At 40.9% G+C, this 13754-nt stretch overlaps 1 protein-coding gene across 1 annotated transcript in view; it reads right to left on the bottom strand.

The window, feature by feature from the left end:
• Positions 1-10533, bottom strand: part of LOC137259936 (uncharacterized) — a 142731-nt gene extending 132198 nt beyond the window's left edge. Inside the window, exon 1 of the mRNA XM_067797589.1 lies at positions 9479-10533. Within this exon, the coding sequence (XP_067653690.1) occupies positions 9479-10502 (1024 nt within the window). The 5' untranslated portion in view covers positions 10503-10533. The remainder of the gene's footprint in view (positions 1-9478) is intronic.
• Between the last annotated feature and the right edge of the window lie 3221 nt (positions 10534-13754).

Genomic DNA, 13754 nt, shown 5'->3' with positions numbered 1-13754 from the left:
ACTGGGTCATAGCTGTTAACTCTACGTGAATATGCCTTGTTAAGCCCTTATGTACACTGGGTCATAGCTGTTAACTCTACGTCAATATACCTTGTAAGACCTTATGTATACTGGGTCATAGCTGTTAACTCTACGTCAATATGCCTTGTTAAGCCCTTATATACACTGGGTCATAGATGTTGACTCTACGTTAATATGCCTTGCTAAGCCCTTATATACACTGGGTCATAGCTGTTAACTCTACGTTTAATATGCCTTGTTAAGCCGTTATATACACTGGGTCATAGCTGTTAACTCTGCGTCAATATGCCTTGTAGGCCCTTATGTACACTGGGTCATAGCTGTTAGCTCTACGTTAATATGCCTTGTTAAGCCCTTATATACACTGGGTCATAGCTGTTGACTCTACGTGAATATACCTTGTTAAGCCCTTATATACACTGGGTCATAGCTGTTAACTCTACGTCAACATGCCTTGTTAAGAGCTTATATACACTGGGTCACAGCTGTTAACTCTACATCAATATGCCTTGTTAAGTCCTTGTGTACACTGGGTCATAGCTGTTAAGTCTACGTCAATATGCCTTGTTAAGTCCTTATGTACACTGGGTCATAGCTGTTAACTCTACGTTAATATGCCTTGTTAAGTCCTTATATACACTGCGTCATAGCTGTTAACTCTACGTCAATATGCCTTGTAAGTCCTTATGTACACTGGGTCATAGCTGTTAACTCTACGTCAATATGCCTTGTAAGGCCTTATGTACACTGGGTCATAGCTGTTAACTCTACGTCAATATGCCTTGTAAGCCCTTATGTACACTGGGTCATAGCTGTTAACTCTACCTTAATATGCCTTGTTAAGCCCTTATATACACTGGGTCATAGCTGTTAACTCTACGTGAACATGCATTGTTAAGCCCTTATATACACTGGGTCATAGCTGTTAACTCTACGTCAATATGCCTTGTAAGCCCTTGTGTACACTGGGTCATAGCTGTTGACTCTACGTTAATGTGCCTTGTTAAGCCCTTATATACACTGGGTCATAGCTGTTAACTCTACGTGAATATGCCTTGTTAAGTCCTTATATACACTGGGTCATAGCTGTTAATTCTACGTTAATATGCCTTGTTAAGCCTTTATATACACTGGGTCAAAGCTGTTAGCTCTATGTCAATATGCTTTGTTAAGCCTTTATATACACTGGGCCATAGCTGTTAACTCTACGTCAAAATGCCTTGTTAAGCCCTTATAAACACTGGGTCATTGCTGTTTACTCTATGTCAATATGCCTTGTAAGACCTCATGTACACTGGGTCATAGCTGTTAACTCTACGTCAATATGCCTTGTTAAGCCCTTATATACACTGGGTCATAGCTGTTAACTCTACGTCAATATGCCTTGTTAAGTCCTTATATACACTTTGTCATAGCTGTTAACTCTACGTGAATATGCCTTGTTAAGCCCTTATATACACTGGGTCATAGCTGTTAACTCTACGTCAATATGCCTTGTAAGCCCTTATATACACTGGGTCACAGCTGTTAACTCTACGTCAATATGCCTTGTTAAGCCCTTATATACACTGGGTCATAGATGTTGACTCTACGTTAATATGCATTGCTAAGCCCTTATATACACTGGGTCATAGCTGTTAACTCTACGTTTAATATGCCTTGTTAAGCCGTTATATACACTGGGTCATAGCTGTTAACTCTACGTCAATATGCTTTGTAGGCCCTTGTGTACACTGGGTCATAGCTGTTAGCTCTACGTTAATATGCCTTGTTAAGCCCTTATATACACTGGGTCATAGCTGTTGACTCTACGTGAATATGCCTTGTTAAGCCCTTATATACACTGGGTCATAGCTGTTAACTCTACGTCAACATGCCTTGTTAAGAACTTATATACACTGGGTCACAGCTGTTAACTCTACGTCAATATGCCTTGTTAAGTCCTTGTGTACACTGGGTCATAGCTGTTAACTCTACGTCAATATGCCTTGTTAAGTCCTTATGTACACTGGGTCATAGCTGTTAACTCTACGTTAATATGCCTTGTTAAGTCCTTATATACACTGCGTCATAGCTGTTAACTCTACGTCAATATGCCTTGTAAGTCCTTATGTACACTGGGTCATAGCTGTTAACTCTACGTCAATATGCCTTGTAAGGCCTTATGTACACTGGGTCATAGCTGTTAACTCTACGTCAATATGCCTTGTAAGCCCTTATGTACACTGGGTCATAGCTGTTAACTCTACGTCAATATGCCTTGTAAGCCCTTGTGTACACTGGGTCATAGCTGTTGACTCTACGTTAATATGCCTTGTTAAGCCCTTATATACACTGGGTCATAGCTGTTAACTCTACGTGAATATGCCTTGTTAAGCCCTTATATACACTGGGTCATAGCTGTTAACTCTACGTGAACATGCCTTGTTAAGTCCTTATATACACTGGGTCATAGCTGTTAACTCTACGTCAATATGCCTTGTAAGCCCTTATATACACTGGGTCACAGCTGTTAACTCTACGTCAATATGCCTTCTTAAGTAATTATGTACACTGGGTCATAGCTGTTAATTCTACGTTAATATGCCTTGTTAAGCCTTTATGTACACTGGGTCAAAGCTGTTAACTCTACGTCAATATGCTTTGTTAAGCCTTTATATACACTGGGCCATAGCTGTTAACTCTACGTCAAAATGCCTTGTTAAGCCCTTATAAACACTGGGTCATTGCTGTTTACTCTATGTCAATATGCCTTGTAAGACCTCATGTACACTGGGTCATAGCTGTTAACTCTACGTCAATATGCCTTGTTAAGCCCTTATATACACTGGGTCATAGCTGTTAACTCTACGTCAATATGCCTTGTTAAGCCTTTATATACACTGGGTCATAGCTGTTAACTCTACGTCAATATGCCTTGTTAAGCCCTTATAAACACTGGGTCATAGCTGTTAACTCTACGTGAATATGCCTTGTTAAGCCTTTATGTACACTGGGTCAAAGCTGTTAACTCTACGTCAATATGCCTTGTTAAGCCTTTATATACACTGGGTCATAGCTGTTAACTCTACGTAAATATGCCTTGTTAAGCCCTTATAAACACTGGGTCATAGCTGTTAACTCTACGTCAATATGCCTTGTTAAGTCCTTATGTACACTGGGTCATATCTGTTAACTCTACGTCAATATGCCTTGTAAGCCCTTATGTACACTGGGTCATAGCTGTTAACTCTACCTTAATATGCCTTGTTAAGCCCTTATATACACTGGGTCATAGCTGTTAACTCTACGTCAATATGCCTTGTTAACTCCTTATGTACACTGGGTCATAGCTGTTAACTCTACGTCAATATGCCTTGTAAGCCCTTATGTACACTGGGTCATAGCTGTTAACTCTACGTCAAAATGCCTTGTTAAGCCCTTATAAACACTGGGTCATTGCTGTTTACTCTATGTCAATATGCCTTGTTAAGCCTTTATGTACACTGGGTCAAAGCTGTTAACTCTACGTCAATGTGCCTTGTTAAGCCTTTATATACACTGGGTCATAGCTGTTAACTCTACGTCAGTATGCCTTGTTAAGCCCTTATAAACACTGGGTCATAGCTGTTAACTCTACGTCAATATGCCTTGTTAACTCGTTATGTACACTGGGTCATAGCTGTTAACTCTACGTCAATATGCCTTGTAAGCCCTTATGTACACTGGGTCATAGCTGTCAACTCTACCTTAATATGCCTTGTTAAGCCCTTATATACACTGGGTCATAGCTGTTAACTCTACGTGAACATGCATTGTTAAGCCCTTATATACACTGGGTCATAGCTGTTAACTCTACGTCAATATGCCTTGTAAGCCCTTGTGTACACTGGGTCATAGCTGTTGACTCTACGTTAATATGCCTTGTTAAGCCCTTATATACACTGGGTCATAGCTGTTAACTCTACGTGAATATGCCTTGTTAAGTTCTTATATACACTGGGTCATAGCTGTCAACTCTACGTCAATATGCCTTGTAAGCCCTTATATACACTGGGTCACAGCTGTTAACTCTACGTCAATATGCCTTCTTAAGTAATTATGTACACTGGGTCATAGCTGTTAACTCTACGTTAATATACCTTGTTAAGCCTTTATATACACTGGGTCAAAGCTGTTAACTCTACGTCAATATGCTTAGTTGAGCCTTTATATACACTGGGCCATCGCTGTTAACTCTACGTCAAAATGCCTTGTTAAGCCCTTATAAACACTGGGTCATTGCTGTTTACTCTATGTCAATATGCCTTGTAAGACCTCATGTACACTGGGTCATAGCTGTTAACTCTACGTCAATATGCCTTCTTCAGCCCTTATATACACTGGGTCATAGCTGTTAACTCTACGTCAATATGCCTTGTTAAGCCTTTATATACACTGGGTCATAGCTGTTAACTCTACGTCAATATGCCTTGTTAAGCCCTTATAAACACTGGGTCATAGCTGTTAACTCTACGTGAATATGCCTTGTTAAGCCTTTATGTAAACTGGGTCAAAGCTGTTAACTCTACGTCAATATGCCTTGTTAAGCCTTTATATACACTGGGTCATAGCTGTTAACTCTACGTAAATATGCCTTGTTAAGCACTCATAAACACTGGGTCATAGCTGTTAACTCTACGTCAATATGCCTTGTTAAGTCCTTATGTACACTGGGTCATAGCTGTTAATTCTACGTTAATATGCCTTGTTAAGCCTTTATGTACACTGGGTCAAAGCTGTTAACTCTACGTCAATATGCCTTGTTAAGCCCTTATAAACACTGGGTCATAGCTGTTAAGTCTACGTCAATATGCCTTGTTAAGTCCTTATGTACACTGGGTCATAGCTGTTAACTCTACGTCAATATGCCTTGTTAAGTCCTTATATACACTGGGTCATAGCTGTTAACTCTACGTTAATATGCCTTGTTAAGTCCTTATATACACTGCGTCATAGCTGTTAACTCTACGTCAATATGCCTTGTAAGTCCTTATGTACACTGGGTCATAGCTGTTAACTCTACGTCAATATGCCTTGTAAGGCCTTATGTACACTGGGTCATAGCTGTTAACTCTACGTCAATATGCCTTGTAAGCCCTTATGTACACTGGGTCATAGCTGTTAACTCTACCTTAATATGCCTTGTTAAGCCCTTATATACACTGGGTCATAGCTGTTAACTCTACGTGAACATGCATTGTTAAGCCCTTATATACACTGGGTCATAGCTGTTAACTCTACGTCAATATGCCTTGTAAGCCCTTGTGTACACTGGGTCATAGCTGTTGACTCTACGTTAATATGCCTTGTTAAGCCCTTATATACACTGGGTCATAGCTGTTAACTCTACGTGAATATGCCTTGTTAAGTCTTTATATACACTGGGTCATAGCTGTTAACTCTACGTCAATATGCCTTGTAAGCCCTTATATACACTGGGTCACAGTTGTTAACTCTACGTCAATATGCCTTCTTAAGTAATTATGTACACTGGGTCATAGCTGTTAATTCTACGTTAATATGCCTTGTTAAGCCTTTATATACACAGGGTCAAAGCTGTTAACTCTACGTCAATATGCTTTGTTAAGCCTTTATATACACTGGGCCATAGCTGTTAACTCTACGTCAAAATGCCTTGTTAAGCCCTTATAAACACTGGGTCATTGCTGTTTACTCTATGTCAATATGCCTTGTAAGACCTCATGTACACTGGGTCATAGCTGTTAACTCTACGTCAATATGCCTTGTTAAGCCCTTATATACACTGGGTCATAGCTGTTAACTCTACGTCAATATGCCTTGTTAAGTCCTTATATACACTTTGTCATAGCTGTTAACTCTACGTGAATATGTCTTGTTAAGCCCTTATATACACTGGGTCATAGCTGTTAACTCTACGTCAATATGCCTTGTAAGCCCTTATATACACTGGGTCACAGCTGTTAACTCTACGTCAATATGCCTTGTTAAGTCCTTATGTACACTGGGTCATATCTGTTAACTCTACGTCAATATGCCTTGTTGAGTCCTTATATACACTGGGTCATAGCTGTTAACTCTACGTCAATATGCCTTGTAAGCCCCTGTGTACACTGGGTCATAGCTGTTGATTCTACGTGAATATGCATTGTTAAGTCCTTATATACACTGGGTCATAGCTGTTAACTCTACGTGAAAATGCCTTGTTAAGTCCTTATATACACTGGGTCATACCTGTTAACTCTACGTCAATATGCCTTGTAAGCCCTTATATACACTGGGTCACAGCTGTTTACTCTACGTCAATATGCCTTGTTAAGTCCTCATGTACACTGGGTCATAGCTGTTAACTCTACGTGAATATGCCTTGTTAAGCCTTTATGTACACTGGGTCAAAGCTGTTAACTCTACGTCAATATGCCTTGTTAAGCCTTTATATACACTGGGTCATAGCTGTTAACTCTACGTCAATATGCCTTGTTAAGCCCTTATAAACACTGGGTCATAGCTGTTAACTCTACGTCAATATGCCTTGTTAAGTCCTTATATACACTGGGTCATAGCTGTTAATTCTACGTTAATGTGCCTTGTTAAGCCTTTATGTACACTGGGTCAAAGCTGTTAACTCTACGTCAATATGCCTTGTTAAGCCCTTATAAACACTGGGTCATAGCTGTTAACTCTACGTCAATATGCCTTGTAAGACCTTATGTACACTGGGTCATAGCTGTTAACTCTACGTCAATATGCCTTGTTAAGCCCTTATATACACTGGGTCATAGCTGTTAACTCTACGTCAATATGCCTTGTAAGCCCTTGTATACACTGGGTCACAGCTGTAAACTCTACGTCAATATGCCTTGTTAAGTCCTTATGTACACTGGGTCATAGCTGTTAACTCTACGTTAATATGCCTTGTTAAGTCCTTATGTACACTGGGTCATACCTGTTAACTCTACGTCAATATGCCTTGTTAAGTCCTTATATACACTTTGTCATAGCTGTTAACTCTACGTGAATATGCCTTGTTAAGCCCTTATATACACTGGGTCATAGCTGTTAACTCTACGTCAATATGCCTTGTAAGCCCTTGTGTACACTGGGTCATAGCTGTTGATTCTACGTGAATATGCATTGTTAAGTCCTTATATACACTGGGTCATAGCTGTTAACTCTACGTGAATATGCCTTGTTAAGTCCTTATATACACTGGGTCATAGCTGTTAACTCTACGTCAATATGCCTTGTAAGCCCTTGTGTACACTGGGTCATAGCTGTTGATTCTACGTGAATATGCATTGTTAAGTCCTTATATACACTGGGTCATAGCTGTTAACTCTACGTCAATATGCCTTGTTAAGTCCTTATATACACTGGGTCATAGCTGTTAACTCTACGTCAATATGCCTTGTAAGCCCTTATATACACTGGGTCACAGCTGTTTACTCTACGTCAATATGCCTTGTTAAGTCCTCATGTACACTGGGTCATAGCTGTTAATTCTACGTTAATATGCCTTGTTAAGCCTTTATGTACACTGGGTCAAAGCTGTTAACTCTACGTCAATATGCCTTGTTAAGCCTTTATATACACTGGGTCATAGCTGTTAACTCTACGTCAATATGCCTTGTTAAGCCCTTATAAACACTGGGTCATAGCTGTTAACTCTACGTGAATATGCCTTGTTAAGCCTTTATGTACACTGGGTCAAAGCTGTTAACTCTACGTCAATATGCCTTGTTAAGCCTTTATATACACTGGGTCATAGCTGTTAACTCTACGTCAATATGCCTTGTTAAGCCCTTATAAACACTGGGTCATAGCTGTTAACTCTACGTCAATATGCCTTGTTAAGTCCTTATGTACACTGGGTCATAGCTGTTAATTCTACGTTAATGTGCCTTGTTAAGCCTTTATGTACACTGGGTCAAAGCTGTTAACTCTACGTCAATATGCCTTGTTAAGCCCTTATAAACACTGGGTCATAGCTGTTAACTCTACGTCAATATGCCTTGTAAGACCTTATGTACACTGGGTCATAGCTGTTAACTCTACGTCAATATGCCTTGTTAAGCCCTTATATACACTGGGTCATAGCTGTTAACTCTACGTCAATATGCCTTGTAAGCCCTTGTATACACTGGGTCACAGCTGTAAACTCTACGTCAATATGCCTTGTTAAGTCCTTATGTACACTGGGTCATAGCTGTTAACTCTACGTTAATATGCCTTGTTAAGTCCTTATGTACACTGGGTCATACCTGTTAACTCTACGTCAATATGCCTTGTTAAGTCCTTATATACACTTTGTCATAGCTGTTAACTCTACGTGAATATGCCTTGTTAAGCCCTTATATACACTGGGTCATAGCTGTTAACTCTACGTCAATATGCCTTGTAAGCCCTTATATACACTGGGTCACAGCTGTTAACTCTACGTCAATATGCCTTGTTGAGTCCTTATGTACACTGGGTCATAGCTGTTAACTCTACGTCAATATGCCTTGTTAAGTCCTTATGTACACTGGGTCATAGCTGTTAACTCTACGTCAATATGCCTTGTTAAGTCCTTATATACACTGGGTCATAGCTGTTAACTCTACGTTAATATGCCTTGTTAAGTCCTTATATACACTGGGTCATAGCTGTTAACTCTACGTCAATATGGCTTGTAAGTCCTTATGTACACTGGGTCATAGCTGTTAACTCTACGTCAATATGCCTTGTAAGTCCTTATGTACACTGGGTCATAGCTGTTAACTCTACGTCAATATGCCTTGTAAGTCCTTATGTACACTGGGTCAAAGCTGTTAACTCTACGTTAATATACCTTGTTAAGCCCTTATATACACTGGGTCATAGCTGTTAACTCTACGTCAATATGCTTTGTAAGCCCTTATGTATTCTGGGTCATATCTGTTAACTCTACGTTATTATGCCTTGTTAAGCCCGAGATTGTCTCTACCTGCTAAATTAGGGCTTACATGCCTTGCAAGCCCTAGTTTGGCTAACATTTACATGTCTTGTAAACGCTTTAGAAGGGTTGCATGCTAATCCAACGTTTACATGCATTGTAAGCCCAGGTTTTCAAATAAAGCTCATTTATTCATGCACAAACTCAATGTTGACGTGTACACTAAACTTTTTGCTGCCATGCCATCCTAATCCTACGTTGCCCTGTCATGTGAACCCTTTGTTTGCTTGTCATGTGAACCCTATGTTGGCCTGTCATGTGAACCCTATGTTGGCCTGTCATGTGAACCCTATGTTGCCCTGTTATGTGAACCCTATGTTGCCCTGTCATGTGAACCCTATGTTGGCCTGTCACATGAACCCTATGTTGGCCTGTCACATGAACTCTAGGCTGGCAGACAAATTAATGTTATTCTCATATATTTCGATTGCCATATCAAAATAGAATGCTAATTAAGCAAGAAATCTCGGCTAAAAGTCTCACCTGTCGTTCCAGGATACGTCGTGGTTGAAAGCTCCTTGATCTCTTTCCTCATCCCACAGCAACTGGTGTTCAGCGTCGTGAAGTCCTGTGAGAGGCCATCGAGTGTCTGGTTTGTGTCAAACAGGTCACTAATGCTCTGATTCAGTTGAATGTTTAAACTCTGTATATCTGAGGATACGTTTCTCCGCATTTCCTGCAAGCCCTCCCGGTATGATTTTATTTCTCTCTCCGTCACCACAAAACTGGTATTCAGCGTCCTGAAGTGCTGTGTGAGGCCAGCGAGTGTCTGGTTTATGTAAAACTGGTCACCAATGCTCTGATTCAGTTGAATGTTTAAACTCTGTATATCTGAGGATACGTTTCTCTTCATTTCCTGCAAGCCCTCCCGGTATGATTTTATTTCTTTTTCCGTCACCACATAACTGGTATTCAGCGTCCTAAAGTCCTGTGTGAGGCCAGCGAGTGTCTGGTTCGTGTCAAACTGGTCACTAATGGTCTGACTGAGTAGTGATGTCAGCATCCGTGCACATGAGGTTGCACGAAGTACTGTCTGATTCACCTGAGCCCGGATGTCTTTGGTCAACTCTCTACGTTCTTTTCTGACACTTTTTCTGTAGGTGTCTCTTTCCCGCTCAACATGCCTTAAGTCTCGTGTTATTGCTCGAAGTTGTGTCTTTATGTATTGCACGTTGTCCTTTAGGGTGTGAACTTCATCGCGAACTTGTCCGGTGATCCGATGCCCAATATCATCTTCAGTCAGGATGTTTGTAATCTCTTTTTCTACGAGAGGTTTTAGCAATGAAGGAAGGATTGTTGAAGTCAGTTCTTTTTTCAGGGACTCCTTCCAAACCTTAAATTTCTTCGTCAGTTTAGTCACACTTTTAGTATTTGAAAATTTCCAAAAGCTAAGGTCTTGTTCAACCACCTCCACACGTATAGTCAGACTTTCCAAACTGTCACCAGTATGTACATCTCCCATACCGCACAATACAAGACTCAGGAATACAACTGTTGATAGCTCCATTGTTCCAACAGAACAACTCGCAGCTAGGACGGCAACTGCCTCGCCGCTCGGTAAACGGCTTTTATATAGCTCGACTGAAGTGTCTGGAACAACGCCAGCTCAGGGAACCACCCTCTACACCAGTAGTGTGTGTAGACCTTGCGCCCAACTAGATGGAAATGCTGAGCTGCACATCCAAACTTGAATGCCACGGTAATGAAGCGGAAGAAAACCTCAGATGTGGCCACTCTAACTTTTATGATAAGTCACAACACACATGCTTCGTGCTATTTTACAACTGAAAATACTTGTTATTTTACAGGATATATGGTGTATTCAACATACATGTTTCGTGTCATATTACAGTGTCTGGTCACAATTTGGCGGAAATATTGCCGATGTGACGTTAAATACTACTCACTCACTCACTATTACAGTGTCTCTGTTGTGTATGATGTTATAGAACACATATTAAGTGAAGACACCACGTCTGAAATGCCGTGATTTGAAACAACACAAAACTTGGTTTTGTGTGTCTTAGGGATTTAATGCATAGTTACAGCACTATATATTTATTACTCCAGACATGTCTGGCTAGGTGAAAACAGTACCTCACGTTCAGTAGACGAGACTGGGGCGGTACACTATTCACAGTCTACCCGTGAAGGTCCCGGGGTAGAATAGGCCTTCAACCACCCATACTTGCCATAAAAGGTGACTCTGCTTGTCGTAAGAGGCGACTAACGGGATGGTCAGACTCGCTGACCTGGTTGACACATGTCATCGGTTCCCAATTACGCAGATCGATGCTCATGTTGTTGATCACTGGATTGTCTGGTCCAGACTCGATTATTTACAGACCGCCGCCATATAGCGGGAATATTTCTGAGTGCGGCGTAAAACTCAACTCACTCACTCACTCACTATTCACAGTCTATTCCATATGAACAGCCCAGGTCACTGTGCCCAGACCAGTTCTTGCGCATTTAAAACTTAAGATTGATACTGAGCCGGTACACTATTCACAGTCTGTTCCATCTGAACAGCTCATGTCACTGTGCAGGGGTCCTCAAACACAAACTAGTTCTTGGGCCATTGACACTTCAAATTCATACACATCTCCTCAGACATCAGATCCTGCCTCTCATTAGGTATTTATGAGGAATGTTTGCTTGCAGATAAATCGGACAATTACATATCATAACTGGATACTAAACATATTGACAACACCATGAATATCGATCCGATTTTTTGTAGAATTTGATTCAAGCCAAAAAAGAAACATAAGTCCAAGCACATGAAGCGACAAGGGAAGAATCACGGTGAGGACACCGGGTGATGACTCACAGTTGGGACACAAGGTGATGACTCACAGTTGGGACACAAGGTGATGACGCACAGCGGGGGCACCAGGTGATGACTGACAGTGGAGACACAAGGTGATGAATCACAATGGGGACAAAAAGGTGATGACTCACAGTGGGGACACCAGATGATGAATCACAGTGGGAACACCAGATGATGACTCACAGTGGAGACACAAGGTGATGACTCACAGCGGGGGCACCAGATTATGACTCACAGTGGAGACACCAGATGATGACTCACAGTGGAGACACAAGGTGATGACTCACAGCGGGGACACCAGATGATGAATCACAGTGGGGACACCAGATGATGAATCACAGTGGGGACACCAGATGACGAATCACAGTGAAGACAGCAGATGACGACTCACAGTGGGGACACAAGGTGAGGAAACACAGTGGGGACACAAGGTGATGAATCACAGTGAGGACAGCACGTGATGATCACAGTGAAGGCAGCAAGTGATGACTCACAGTCAGGGCACCAGGTAATGAATGATAATTGGGACACCAGGTGGGAACACAAGGTGATGAATTACAGTGAAGACAGCAGGTGATGAATCACAGTGAAGACAGCAGGTCACAGTTATGACACCAGGTGATGAATCACAGTGATGACAGCTGGTGATGAATCACAGTGATAACAGGTCATGAATCACAGTTATGACACCAGGCCTTACCCACTTTGTTTGTAACACTAACATACTGTAAACAGATAGGATCACTCACTTCTTTATCGCTGCATTACTTATGTGCTTTGTAACACTAACATACTGATGCGCTCAAACAGAATTACTCATTTACTTACAACAAAGTATTACTTACTCTCTTACTTTCGCGCAGCTGAAATAAAACATAACTCGCTCACACAGTGTTCACTTACTAATGGCCATGCAATACTGAACAAAAATATCTAATTAAGTTAAAACAGTACCACCCTCTTACTTCCCCAGCGCTGCACTTCTCTCTTCATAAAAAAATCTCTTTCGCTTCTTCAGAGCTTCATTGCTCACTTACTTAAAACGTTATTCTGTTACCTCAAGCGGTATTTCACAGTTAATGCTGCTTTACTCAATTACGCTCATTTAAACGTACATTACACTTTTAAACCACAATATGACCCCATCACTTCACTCAACAACACACACTCAACATGACCCACTCACAATGTTCAAGAATCCTCCCTGACTTCGGAATTTACGTTTTCACCAGAGAATTCAGGTAAGAAAGGAAAGCACCAGACTGGGTACTTCAAAGACTGTATTGTAGTCTGAGATTTGCAGCAGAAACTGCACCGTGCCAAGTTACACGTTGTAAGAACATGTTATTGTGCATTTGCGCTGTGTTTTACGATACGTTTTAAAGATCAGATGCGCCACGTTACACGTTGTTACATATTTGTGTTGGCAAATTGCGGGTTTCTCTCACCTTGAGTTTCGACCTTGACAAACCGAATTGTATCAGGCGTCTTTATGCGTTGTAGCATTTTCTCGGCTTCTATGCCAGAATGCACCATTCTTTAGACAAAACATAACTGATTTTACTATTTTATTGTGTCCAGTATACTTCAGCAATATTAACGATGCGCCAGTATGAGAAGAAAGCAGAAATGTTGACAAGTACCATTGTTGTTCTGCGTGATTTTACATCATTCATGGCGTCACGCTGCACGGAAATTTTGACAATTTCATATGAATTATAAAATCATTGTATTGCATCTATATTTTGATTTCCTTGCTACTATAATCTCGCCATGCATAATCGAAAGGTATTGAGCCATTACAAGCAACGATGTCGGAAAATGTCAGAAAATGGAACGAACTGTGAAATCGAATTTTTTCTTTGTTTACATTTCAAACAAGCACATCCTTTCGAGCGCAGCGTTCGTTTTCACACGTAATATCTT

This window comes from Haliotis asinina, chromosome 13 (genome assembly GCF_037392515.1).
Source record: "Haliotis asinina isolate JCU_RB_2024 chromosome 13, JCU_Hal_asi_v2, whole genome shotgun sequence".
NCBI classification, from domain to species: Eukaryota; Metazoa; Mollusca; class Gastropoda; order Lepetellida; family Haliotidae; genus Haliotis; species Haliotis asinina.
This window is presented reverse-complemented; position numbering and strand designations above follow the sequence as displayed.